The 11,252-nt window shown below is 43.4% G+C and overlaps 1 protein-coding gene across 2 annotated transcripts; it reads left to right on the forward strand.

The window, feature by feature from the left end:
• The first annotated feature begins 633 nt into the window (after positions 1-633).
• Positions 634-10,392, forward strand: Bmi1 (BMI1 proto-oncogene, polycomb ring finger). 2 transcript variants are annotated; one of them, XM_052728118.1, is made up of 10 exons: positions 634-1,034; positions 5,447-5,577; positions 5,857-5,953; positions 6,520-6,575; positions 6,664-6,714; positions 6,861-6,969; positions 7,049-7,088; positions 7,379-7,477; positions 7,698-7,778; positions 7,867-10,392. In XM_052728118.1, the coding sequence occupies exons 2-10, from the start codon at positions 5,466-5,468 to the stop codon at positions 8,194-8,196; spliced, it is 975 nt and encodes a 324-aa protein (XP_052584078.1). In that variant the 5' UTR covers positions 634-1,034; positions 5,447-5,465; the 3' UTR covers positions 8,197-10,392. The 2 variants fall into 2 exon arrangements, with proteins under 2 accessions (XP_052584078.1, XP_052584079.1); XM_052728119.1 differs by lacking the exon at positions 634-1,034 and adding an exon at positions 1,272-1,396.
• Positions 10,393-11,252: the final 860 nt, after the last annotated feature.

Raw genomic sequence — 11,252 nt, forward strand, 5'->3', positions numbered from 1 at the left:
GCGCCTCTTCCCGGCCACCAGCGGGCGGGGCGGCCGCTGTTGTTTCCGCGGGCCTGACTCGGCGCAGGTTCCGCGGGGCCGAGCGGGGGCAGCGGCCGGGCGCCCCCGGCGGCGGGCCCCGCGGACGTGTGCGCCGCGAGCGGGAGACATGGTGGGGGGCGGGGCGGCGTGCGGGGCCGAGCGGGCCGCGCCGAGTGGGCGGCGTGTGGCGCTGTGGAGAAATGCCGCCGCCGCCACCGCCGCCGCGGTCGCGGCGCGCAGCGAGGGGAGGGGGCTGGGCGCGCGGCGCGCAGGGGAGGGGGCGGCCACGGGCCCGACTACACCGACACTAATTCCCAGGCCGCCCTTAAGGAATGAGGGGAGCACGTGACCCGGCGGGGGGCGGGGGGAGGGGGCGGGCGGACTCCGAGCCATTTTGGAGCCGGTGTCAGTTTCCACTCTGCCTTCAGCGGTGCATTTTTTTCCACCCTCCCCTCCCCCTCCTCAGCCTTCCTCCCCTCCCCCGCCTCCCCGCCCGCACGCACACTCGGCGCCCCCCGCCCGCCCGCCCGCCCGCCTCCCCCACGCGAGTCTGAAATAATAATCGTACTATTAAAGGCAGAGACCGGGCGAGACAATGGGGAGGTTGGCGAGGGAGCCCCGCGCCGGCTTAGCAACACCTCCCAGCCCCGCAGAATAATACGGCTCGGCCCCTCCGCGCGCCCTCCCCCGAGCGCGGCCGGGAGGCGGCGGCTGCGCCGAGGAGGAGGAGAGGCCCTGAGGAGGCGGCGGCGGAGGCCGCGCGGAGGCGGAGGAGGAGGCCGCGCGGGAGGAGGAGGCCGCAGCGCGCGAGCAGGAGGCCGGCGGGGGAGCGGCATGAGCCGAGCGCGGCGGCCGCGGCTGCTCTCGGCCGCGCTCGGTGCCCATTGACAGCGGCGGCGGCAGCCCGCTCCAAGATGGCCGCTTGGCTCGCATTCATTTTCTGCTGAACGACTTTTAACTTTCATTGTCTTTTCCGCCCGCTCCGATCGCCTCGCGCCGGCCGCTCTTTCCGGGTACGTAGGAGGCGAGGCGCCGGCGGGCCGCGGCCGGGGACTGGTGGGGGTCGGGGCGGTGTGGGTGGGGGGGGGCGGCGGAGCTGACAGCGTGGGCAACCGGCCCGCGCCCCGCGCCCGCGCCCGCGCGCCCGCCACCTCCCGCGGCGCCGGACGCCCCGCAGCCCGTACCAGCGCCGCCCGGCCGCGCTCCAGCCGCTCCGGCCGCCGCCCGCGCCCGCTCGCGCCGCGCCGCCCCACGTTTTAGTTCCCCGCTCCCCCGAGCGCCCCCCGGCACCCTCGCGCCGCACATGGTCCCCGAGAGCGGCACTTGTGTCTTCAGCCTGCGCGGCTCCCGCGGCCGCTGCGCCCTTTGTTGAGAGGTAGACTTTGCTGAAATGGGGACGGGATCCCGAGATCGGGCGCTGCCTGGGTCCAGTGGCTTCCCTCCTCTCCCGAAGAAAGGGCTCTGGAGGTCTTTGAACCTCCAGGGAACGCCCCCATTTTATAGGGACGGGTACTGTGGGGGGCAGCGATCCCGACGAGGTGGGTGTTAGGCTGGGGGGAGCCAGGACAAAAATGTTATTAACTTAAGTTGGAGGGACACTTGTGTGAAATTGGATGGTTGGTAAGATGGCGGTTCCCAGTTGTTTCCAAGGTCTTGTGCGTTTGTGTGGGAAAGGGTAAAGTTTTCAAGGTGGTATTTGTTGGGAGTCTTGGGTAGGGGTTCCATGCGTACTTGGGGCGAGCTCTCCAGGAGGTGGGCATTTCAAATTTAGAGCTTTGTTTTGTCGTGAAGACGGTGACTGGTCGTTAGCCTTCCTGAAGGCTCCCTTTCTCTGTCCACTTCTTTCCCCCCCTTTTTCTTCTTTTCCTTCGAAGACACTACAACTTTCCCCCATTCTGTGTGATGCGCAGAGACTCGTGACTTAGGTCCACTACGTTTTATAGATTTCGCTAAATGTCAGCATAGGTCATGTAGTAAGGGGATGCTTTGGGGAAGGAGTACTAACGCATTGATTACTTATGTTTACGTAGTCATTTGGACTTGACAGCGCTGGAGCATGATCTTTTCCCCAGAGCTTTACAGTTAATAATTGGAAATAAACAAGGAGAGAGACTTTGATCATTCCCAATTGCAATAAAAGGATTTGGTGGGCTTAGTGGTCACGGTTCAATATCTGAAAGAGAATTGAGTGTTAACCCCTTCCCTTAAAGTAGGCAAAAATTCCGGGCATATTTACCCAAATGCAGATGTATGATGTTAGCTCAACCTATTTTTATAGGAGCCCCCCCCCCAACGTTTGGAAACACGTTGTAAAGAGTAGTAAAGACTTGATCCTAAAGGATGTAAATTGTTGACGGTATGTGTGTAACCAAGTTGTGAGACTATGTAGTAACATTTGGGTTTTAAATAGAATAGTGACAGATTAAGGAGGATTTTTCAGAGGTTGATTCTTTTTCTTAAGTAAAATTACAATTTTTTTTACCCAGTTCATTTCCATATATCTCCTACAAAAGTGCAGTATTTGAAATAACCTACCAGGGCAAGTTATACTCTTGTAATAATATCTTTAAAGCTATGTAAAAGATTGTGTATGCATGGGTAGACACTCAAATACAGTCACTTACACACTTCTGTAAGGCAAGCAAGCATTTAGATGTATTTGATAAGTCCATTAATACTCTATCACTGAGCTTTTGGATGTATGTTAAGTGTCCAAATAGGCAAAGTTCTCCCCATGAGTCAAGTCACCCCCAACTTTACCCATACTCGCGTTTGAGCAGTGAGCCCCCAAAGGGATTATGGAGTTCATTTGCATTTCTTAGGTTGCAGTCATCAAGCTGATTGTTAACATAAGAGCTTGCTTCTGTTTTCCGTCATTTGGACCTTACTGGTGTTAGGCCTCCAACTAAAAACTGACAGCTTCAACTGAGTAAGCTATAAAGGCATGTTTTAACTATTAAGTATTTTCAGCGTTATATGCTTGTGTTTTTACTAGCTTACTACAGGCAGTTTCTGTGGTGCAAGAGATTGTTTAAGTTTTACTAAGCATTCCAGAAAGTCTTTATTAGGTTGCCAGTACTATCCAATAGGACAAAATGATGAAGAATCGATGTTTGTATTAATAACAAAGTGATAATTGATTAGCATTATAGGTTATAATGGTTATAGGAAATGGGGCCAAATTATTTTCAACTGAGGTAGGAGAGTTGCATGAATTCCAATTTAAGGTGAATTTGAGAGGTTTAGTCAAGTGCATGCAACTGAAGTGTTCAAAGATATCTAGTGATCACCTTCTATTGAGGCTTGACTGTTGTTTTGAGTTAGTATTTGAACTTATGTGATAGAATGTGCCTTCTGTAATACAGAGGGAGAAGGCAGGGCCCTTTGGTGAACTTTATGATGGGTGGTATGAGTAGGATATGGTTTCTTTCATAGGCAGAGTATCAACTTTACTGACCATCTTTCTAGGAAAGAGCTTGTGGTCTCACCAGGAGAGCTCCTTGAACCAGCAGGCAGGGTGGTCTTTAATCACTAAGTAGAGTTGAATTTGGATCTTGCTCTTTGGAGACATGATTCCATCCACACCTCCTCTACTACTCTACTTAGGTTGGTGCTATTTGTTGACAGTATTCTAAACAAGTCATCACAGATGCTCTGATTGAAGTCACTGGCTGCCACTGAGCCACATCCACAGAGCAGCTTGTTTTGTGTTTGGGCCATCTTTTCGTACTCATTGCTGTAATTTCCAGCCATTTGGGGTATGCTAGTTGTTATTTCCCTCATCTGTATGAAATTTTCCTTAAAATTAAAGCCCCCGGTGCATTTTACTACAAATTATGCAAGTTCCTAGACTTCCATTGCAGACAGCTTTGAGGCTGTATTTCAGTCAGGTGTAGAGGGTCAGCCGCCCAGTTAGAAGTCTGTAGTGATGAAAGGGTAGTAATTGAAGCTACGTCCCACAGCAGTACTAGGTAATTGACCTCCCCATTACTTTCTGGTACGCTACTGCTGACAGTTCTCAACTGTGAGTTTTCTAAAATGTATCTGTTTGGATTATCATTTCATCTTGTGAGTATTGTATGGAAGTTAGATGAGAAAATGACATTTGTTTCTCCGTGCCCAAGCTTTACTCTCCATTTAGCTTTGGGAATGGGCTGGTCACATGGCTTTTTTACATGTTGTCACGATCCTGCCCACTAAGGTAGTTTTTCTTGCTTCCAGGGTAGTCTTTTCAAATGGAAGTTTGCCCCTCCTTCTGCCCTTGTAAAACAGATTTCAGTATTTAGCCCTTCTAAAAACTTTGCACGGCTCATCTAATCTACTGGAGGACTTATTAGAGTAGGGAGCCTTAGAGGTTCAGTTCAATAAACGTCTCTGCAACTCGAGCCTTGCCGGGCTGGGGCTAAGTGCACAGTTGGCAATTCTCAAAAGATCTCTAAGTGAAATTTCTGACGAAGCGATTGCTAACAGGACAGACAGAAAAGGGGCAAGATAAGAAAGTAGCTCTTCCCTCCCAATGGATGTGGAAGAGACCCGGAGAGTGTTTGGAATGGCCGGTGCACGCTCTTTGGGGCTGGGACTGCTGTGGCGGTCACCCGAAGATCCGCACCCTACCACCCCGCCCCGCCCCTCCCCCGCGCCCGCCACCCCGCACGCCCGCAGAGGCTCGGCTTGGCCAGCTCCTCGCAGAGTTGCAGCGGTGGCCGGATGCCAAGTGTAAGTGTAAGTTGCTATGGAAACCCCAACAGAGGCGAGTTCCGAATCCGGAGCAAGACCTAGCCTGGGGCACCTCGGGATCCGCCCCTCACATCCCGCCCGTGTCCTCGGCGCCCAGGCCTCAGAGGAGGCCCACGAGGTGCTTCTGTCCTGTGCACCCAGTCCGGAAATGCCAGGGATGCAGGAGGCAGCACCGAGCGCTTTCTCTTTGTGGGGCCTGAGCCCTGCCAGGTTCTAGTTGCTTGAGCTGTCTAAAATATCCCGAAGTTTTTGACTGGAGGACCTGCAGGAAATTCCACAGTAAATTTGGAGACTTAGATCAAGCCCTAGTGTCTGGTAAATATCTGCGGGGACTGCATGGTGTCCGAAGAGTTGCATGGTGTCTGAGGAGTTGGAGGACAGATGGAAGAAAGAGACCTGAATCCACTCAGCTCCCAGCCCCCACCCCAGACCTTTTCATCTCGCTCCTGAAATGACCTGAAAGGCCAGGAGTAAATTTAGTTGGATCCTTTTACACCATTTCATTGGAGGTTATTCTGATCTCATTAGTAAATTCCTTCTGTGGAAACGTTTGGAGAGTCCAGCTGTACAGTGTTAAATGAGTTTTATGAACTACCCAGTGTTTCAGGGTATACGGTTACTTAAGAGTTGTGGAGATAATCTTGATTCTCTTTCTTTGAATTACAGCCAATATTTTTGTGTCTTGCAGGATCTTTTATCAGGCAGAAATGCATCGAACAACCAGAATCAAGATCACTGAGCTAAATCCTCACCTAATGTGTGTACTCTGTGGAGGGTACTTCATTGATGCCACTACCATAATAGAATGTCTACATTCCTGTAAGTGTACCGTAGTCTTCTTGTGTCTGTGTAGTTCACAGCTCATCCTTAGATGTCAGTACACAGTTGTGGGATTTACTTTCTTTTACATATAGTGATTTGTTACTGATTTTGTTACAATTAGACAGTATGTAGTGTTCAGGGTATTGACTGGTTTCACTTTTTACTTTGAGAAATACCCTTGTCATTTCCCATCCTTGAATTTTAAGTTCTGATACTGTTAATACTTGAACCTCTACTTTGTAAACTTACAAAACCTTTTTATGTTCCTCTTTCTAGTCTGTAAAACATGTATTGTGCGTTACTTGGAGACCAGCAAGTATTGTCCTATCTGTGATGTCCAAGTTCACAAAACTAGACCACTACTGAATATAAGGTAGGAAAAATGCTGACATTTCTTGGTGGTAGTTGTTATTGGAATTGCATAATTCACAAGTGGTGAAGGCATCCCTGTTTTTGCTTTGAATGATATTTATTCTTGAGTCTTAATCTGACATGTGTGATTTATATATAGGGGATAGAACTTTAATTTCTTGCCATCTTAATGATGACTGTGTTTAGACAAAGCTCAGCAGTATCATCCAGTGTTATAAGGTGTCTTTTCTGTCCTTTAAAACTGAATTAGCCCTTTTTTGTGCGTTGCTTTATTGACGTAATGCCATCAAGAATAATTTCTCAATGCTACTCTATTCTTTTCTGTATCTTATTAGTGAAGGTAGTTACATGAAAGGCCCAGTTCCCTTGACTCAATGAATGTGAAGAACTAATTATTTAATATAAAGGACCAGCTGATTTGAAGAACTACTACAGAGACCTCACTGTTTTTCTTATCAGTGTACTTTTACACTGTATCACAATAGTAAAATAACCAAAACACCAAAAATACCTAAAACTTAAGAACATTTCTAGTTTTGCCATATTAATTGATTCTTCCATTTTCAGGTCAGATAAAACTCTTCAAGATATTGTATACAAACTAGTTCCAGGGCTTTTCAAAAGTGAGTAACTTAATTAAATGAATTTTAAAAAATGGTTGGCATTACCTGTTGGACCAAATTTCTGTTTTCCCCTTCTCATACCTTTCAGATGAAATGAAGAGAAGGAGGGATTTTTATGCAGCTCATCCTTCAGCTGATGGTAAACTTTTGTGGGACAAAAGATATTTTATTTGGGGAAGAAAATCTATTTAGTAATTTATTGTGTCTACTCAAAATTATCCCTTCTATCTTTTTATATGCAAAATATTCAGTTTTTTTAAATCAAATTTCTAAATGTCTTTATAGCTGCCAATGGCTCTAATGAAGACAGAGGAGAAGTTGCAGATGAAGATAAGCGAATTATAACTGATGATGAGATAATAAGCTTATCTATTGAATTCTTTGATCAGAGCAGGTAAGTTCTCCAGGAAATGTGTTTGATGGTAAAGTGGTTATTAGATGCTTGGTCTCACCAGTCCCTGTCTGTCTCTTAGATCTGATCGGAAGGTCAACAAAGAGAAGTCTAAGGAGGAGGTATGCCCACATTACAGAACACAAGGCGACTTGGGGTTCTTCATTCTATGTTGTCCTTTCCAATACTTGGGGCTCATACAATGCTGTTAAATGGCCAAGTTGTGTTGGGAATTTGTTGATTTAGTATTTTCAATAGTAAATTCAAAAATATAACTAGTTGAGAGTTTTGTTGCATTTTGGTGTGGATATTAGTACTTTTTTTTTTTTTATCATATTTAGGCAGTTCAAACTTTCTTTTTACCTGAAGGTTAGGAATTAGAAGAAAATTATGTTTGTAACTGTGCTTCTAGGTGAATGATAAAAGATACTTACGCTGCCCAGCAGCAATGACCGTGATGCACTTGAGGAAGTTTCTCAGGAGTAAGATGGACATACCGAATACTTTCCAGGTACCTACCTCATGAATTTATGTACATGTTTCCAGTTCTGATCCTGGACCTTAAAAAGCAATACAAAGAAACCTTACATTTGGTGGCAAAGTTTAAGCTCTCTCTTAAAATAGCTGGTGAAGATGCTTTTAAAAACATTTTGGATTATGTTTAGATGACAAAAACATAAGAGTGTATCTTTGTCTTTTTATCACTGAATACCTGAACTATACTTCAATAGATTGATGTCATGTATGAAGAGGAACCTCTAAAGGATTACTATACACTGATGGACATTGCCTACATTTATACCTGGAGAAGAGTAAGTGACTCTCTACCCTTAACCTGTGTTGGCCAGATTCATGTAAAGAATTGAGAGTGATTATTTCTTTTTCCTTTAAACTTTGTAGAATGGCCCACTTCCTTTGAAATACAGAGTTCGGCCAACTTGTAAAAGAATGAAGATCGGTCACCAGAGAGATGGACTGCCAAACACTGGAGAACTGGAAAGTGACTCTGGGAGTGACAAGGCCAGCAGCCCAGCAGGAGGTATTCCCTCCACCTCTTCTTGTTTGCCCAGCCCCAGTACTCCAGTGCAGTCTCCTCACCCACAGTTCCCTCACATTTCCAGTACTATGAATGGAACCAGCAACAGCCCCAGTGGTAACCACCAATCTTCCTTTGCCAGTAGACCTCGAAAATCATCAATAAATGGGTCATCAGCAACTTCATCTGGTTGAATCCTGAGACTGTTAAGGAAAAGATTTTTCAGCCCTGATTTAGATACCTTCAAATCCATTACAGCTTTATAGATGCTAATACATGTGACTATCGTCCAGTTTGCTTTCTTTTGTAGTGACATTAAATTTGGCCATAAAAGATGGACTATATGTGAGGATACATCATATGGATGTTAATTGAAAAGAAAGAGTCTTTCTGTAAAGAATTGGATTCTGAGAAGGCAGGCAAGATTGTTTCTGTGTTAGGAAAGATGTGAAATGGCTTCTGTGACCATTGTTTGGATTTGGAAACGTTCTGCAGTGGGTAGAAACATTGGGCCATAGTTTGTTAATCTCAACTGACATTGTCGACATTACATTCTCTTTGATTGTTCTTGTTCTTATGCTGTTTTGTGGACCTGTAGAAAACAAGTGCTTTTTATCTTGAACTTCAACAAATGGAAAGAATAAGCATAGAATAATGCATTCTATGTAGCCATGTCACTGTGAATAACAATTTCTTGCATATTTAGCCATTTTAATTCCTGTTTGATTTTTACTTCTCTGTTGCTCTGCAAAATGATCAAAGGAAACTTCAGTTTTACAATCTGTATGCCTAAAACGCGGGTACTACCGTTTATTTTACTGACTTGTTTAAATGATTCGCTTTTGTAAGAATCAGATGGCATTATGCTTATTGTACAATGCCATATTGGTATATGACATAACAGGAAACAGTATTGTATGATATATTTATAAATACTATAAAAATATTGTGTTTCATGCATTCAAAAACAGTTGTTAAAATTCTCCAAACTGGTTCGACCTTTGCAGATACCCATAGTGCACCCCATGTTGAGGCTTACTTACCACCAGCACAGAATTTGTTTTAATGTTGATGACTAGTTTCAAATTCTTTACCATTTAGAACCAAATGGCAGATCATCATAGTTCTGGCTTTTCTCCAATAATACTTTTGAAATTAATGTTTCAGTAAAGAAAAATTTTAACCAAGGCAAATGGAAATATTGTTTTAATTTTCCATTGGTTAAAAGAGAATTAATGTGTTTTTAAATACTGTTTATCACTGGAATTCTAAAGTAGATTTTTTAAGTCAACCAGCTGATTGCTGAAGGAAAGCATTTTATTTACAATTATTTTAGAGTATGTGGCATAATAATTTCAAATTTAAAAGTTGTTTTCATAGTTAAAGGAATCTGTCTTTTCTGTAATGTCTGGAAATAGAAGCAATTTATGATGAGTTTCTACAGGTATTTTGAAATAGAGTAAACATGTTGAATTTAAAATATGAGTGACCCCACCATTCTGTTTTGCTTGGTCGAACTTAGTGTGTGCTCATCATCTATCGGTTGTTTGTGAGGATGTTCATTCTATATGAATATTGTTTCATGTTTGTATGGGAAATTGTAGCTAAGCATTTCATTGTCTTCAGTCTGCAAAAGAAGCACAATTCTATTGCTTTGTCTTGCTTATAGCCATTAAATCATTACTTTTACATATATTGCTATTACTTCCGCTTTCTTTAAAGATTCAGTAAATGATGTTTTATGAAGCCACAAATACATATATTTTTATTTTGACCTAAATTTGTACAGTCCTATTGTGTGTGTTGTTTCTAATTATAGATGTAAAATTAAATTTCATTTTTAATTGGAAAAATTCAATAAAAGGATATTCATTTAGAAAATAGCTATGATCTTTAATTAAAAATTTGCTATGAAAAGCACAATGTGCATAAGTTTTGGGAACCCTGTAGTGGATTACAAGAGCTAAAACCTAAGGAGAATACATTGTTGTCTTCAAATGATGTTGCTAAGTAAATGCTTTGTTGTATATTGCTTGAAAGCCCAATGAAAGATGTATCTGTTTATTTACAATCTTTGAAGCAAAAGTTACCACTGTTTGCCAATTTTTGGTGAATTTAACTCATTTTTCTAGGTTTTTCTCAAGGTTTTCATGATGTTATCTAGGACAGAAGACATCTCACCCTCTATGATGGACTTCTTCTGAAAGTGCTTGTTAAAATGTCAGAGGCACTTAAAGGCTTATTCGGCAGTGTGTCATCATACTTGAAAACATTTCCATTTATTGGATCTGGGAAGAGGCTTTTTACCCTTACTCAATTTGAAAATTGCTTAAGCTTAAAAGATATTTCAGTCAAAAAACTGTCTTTTAATAAAACAAGAGAAAGATGAATCATGGTTTGCTTCTTAAATGACTAGTCATTATTGCTCTTAACACTGAGATTTAAAATCTTTCCAAGTTCCCACTTGAAAACCTTCACCTTAAGAAAGTGAAATCTATCAAGTCTCCTAAATTTGTAATTTACCAAATTAGGGTACATGAAAAACTGACTTTAAAGTTTGACTTTTACTCCTAAATGTATTCTAGAGTTCTAGAATACAAAGCTAAGCCAAGTGGTCTACAGAAAATGCCTAAATTGATCCCACAGATACTTAGCTTAAAGGTAGAAAGAGAAATGGGGCCCCTGCTGCTGTTGTGTAAATAGTGATCTATCTTGCTTTACACATGCATAACGCTTTACAAGTACTTTTACCTCCTAAATTGCCGGCCGTTAATTGCACTGAGGAGAAAAGGGTTGCCCTTCAGTTGACTTAACTAGTTAAGCACATTGCTTCATTTCCATATGCGTATGTTCAGATGGTAGGTTCTCAGGAAGTAAAATACAACGTGAGCAAACTGGTGGGACCTTTCCTTCATCTTTTCCTGTTTCTCCAAGGGTTGAAATTAAACTAGTGATGTCTTTCATTTCACTGTAATGTTTGGGCCTATCAAAAAGTTTTTTGTCTTTTTTTCTGAAGCCTTTAACAGGAACTTAAATACCCACATGAAATACTACTTGTACCGATCAGCAAGAAATGAAGATGTATGATTTTATTTTATTTTACGAAGTTTATAGCTTCAGACGGAATAAGATTCAGAAGCACACTGCACCAGGAACTCAGCATCCTGGGGTGAAGGAAGTTGTTTTGCTTTTTCTCTTTTGTATTCTAAAGGTTTGATAGACACCTTTCCTCCCATTGTACCAGGAATGA

The sequence above is a fragment of the Peromyscus californicus genome, unplaced genomic scaffold (genome assembly GCF_007827085.1).
Source record: "Peromyscus californicus insignis strain IS unplaced genomic scaffold, ASM782708v3 Scaffold_8__1_contigs__length_139910024, whole genome shotgun sequence".
In the NCBI taxonomy this organism is placed as follows: Eukaryota; Metazoa; Chordata; class Mammalia; order Rodentia; family Cricetidae; genus Peromyscus; species Peromyscus californicus.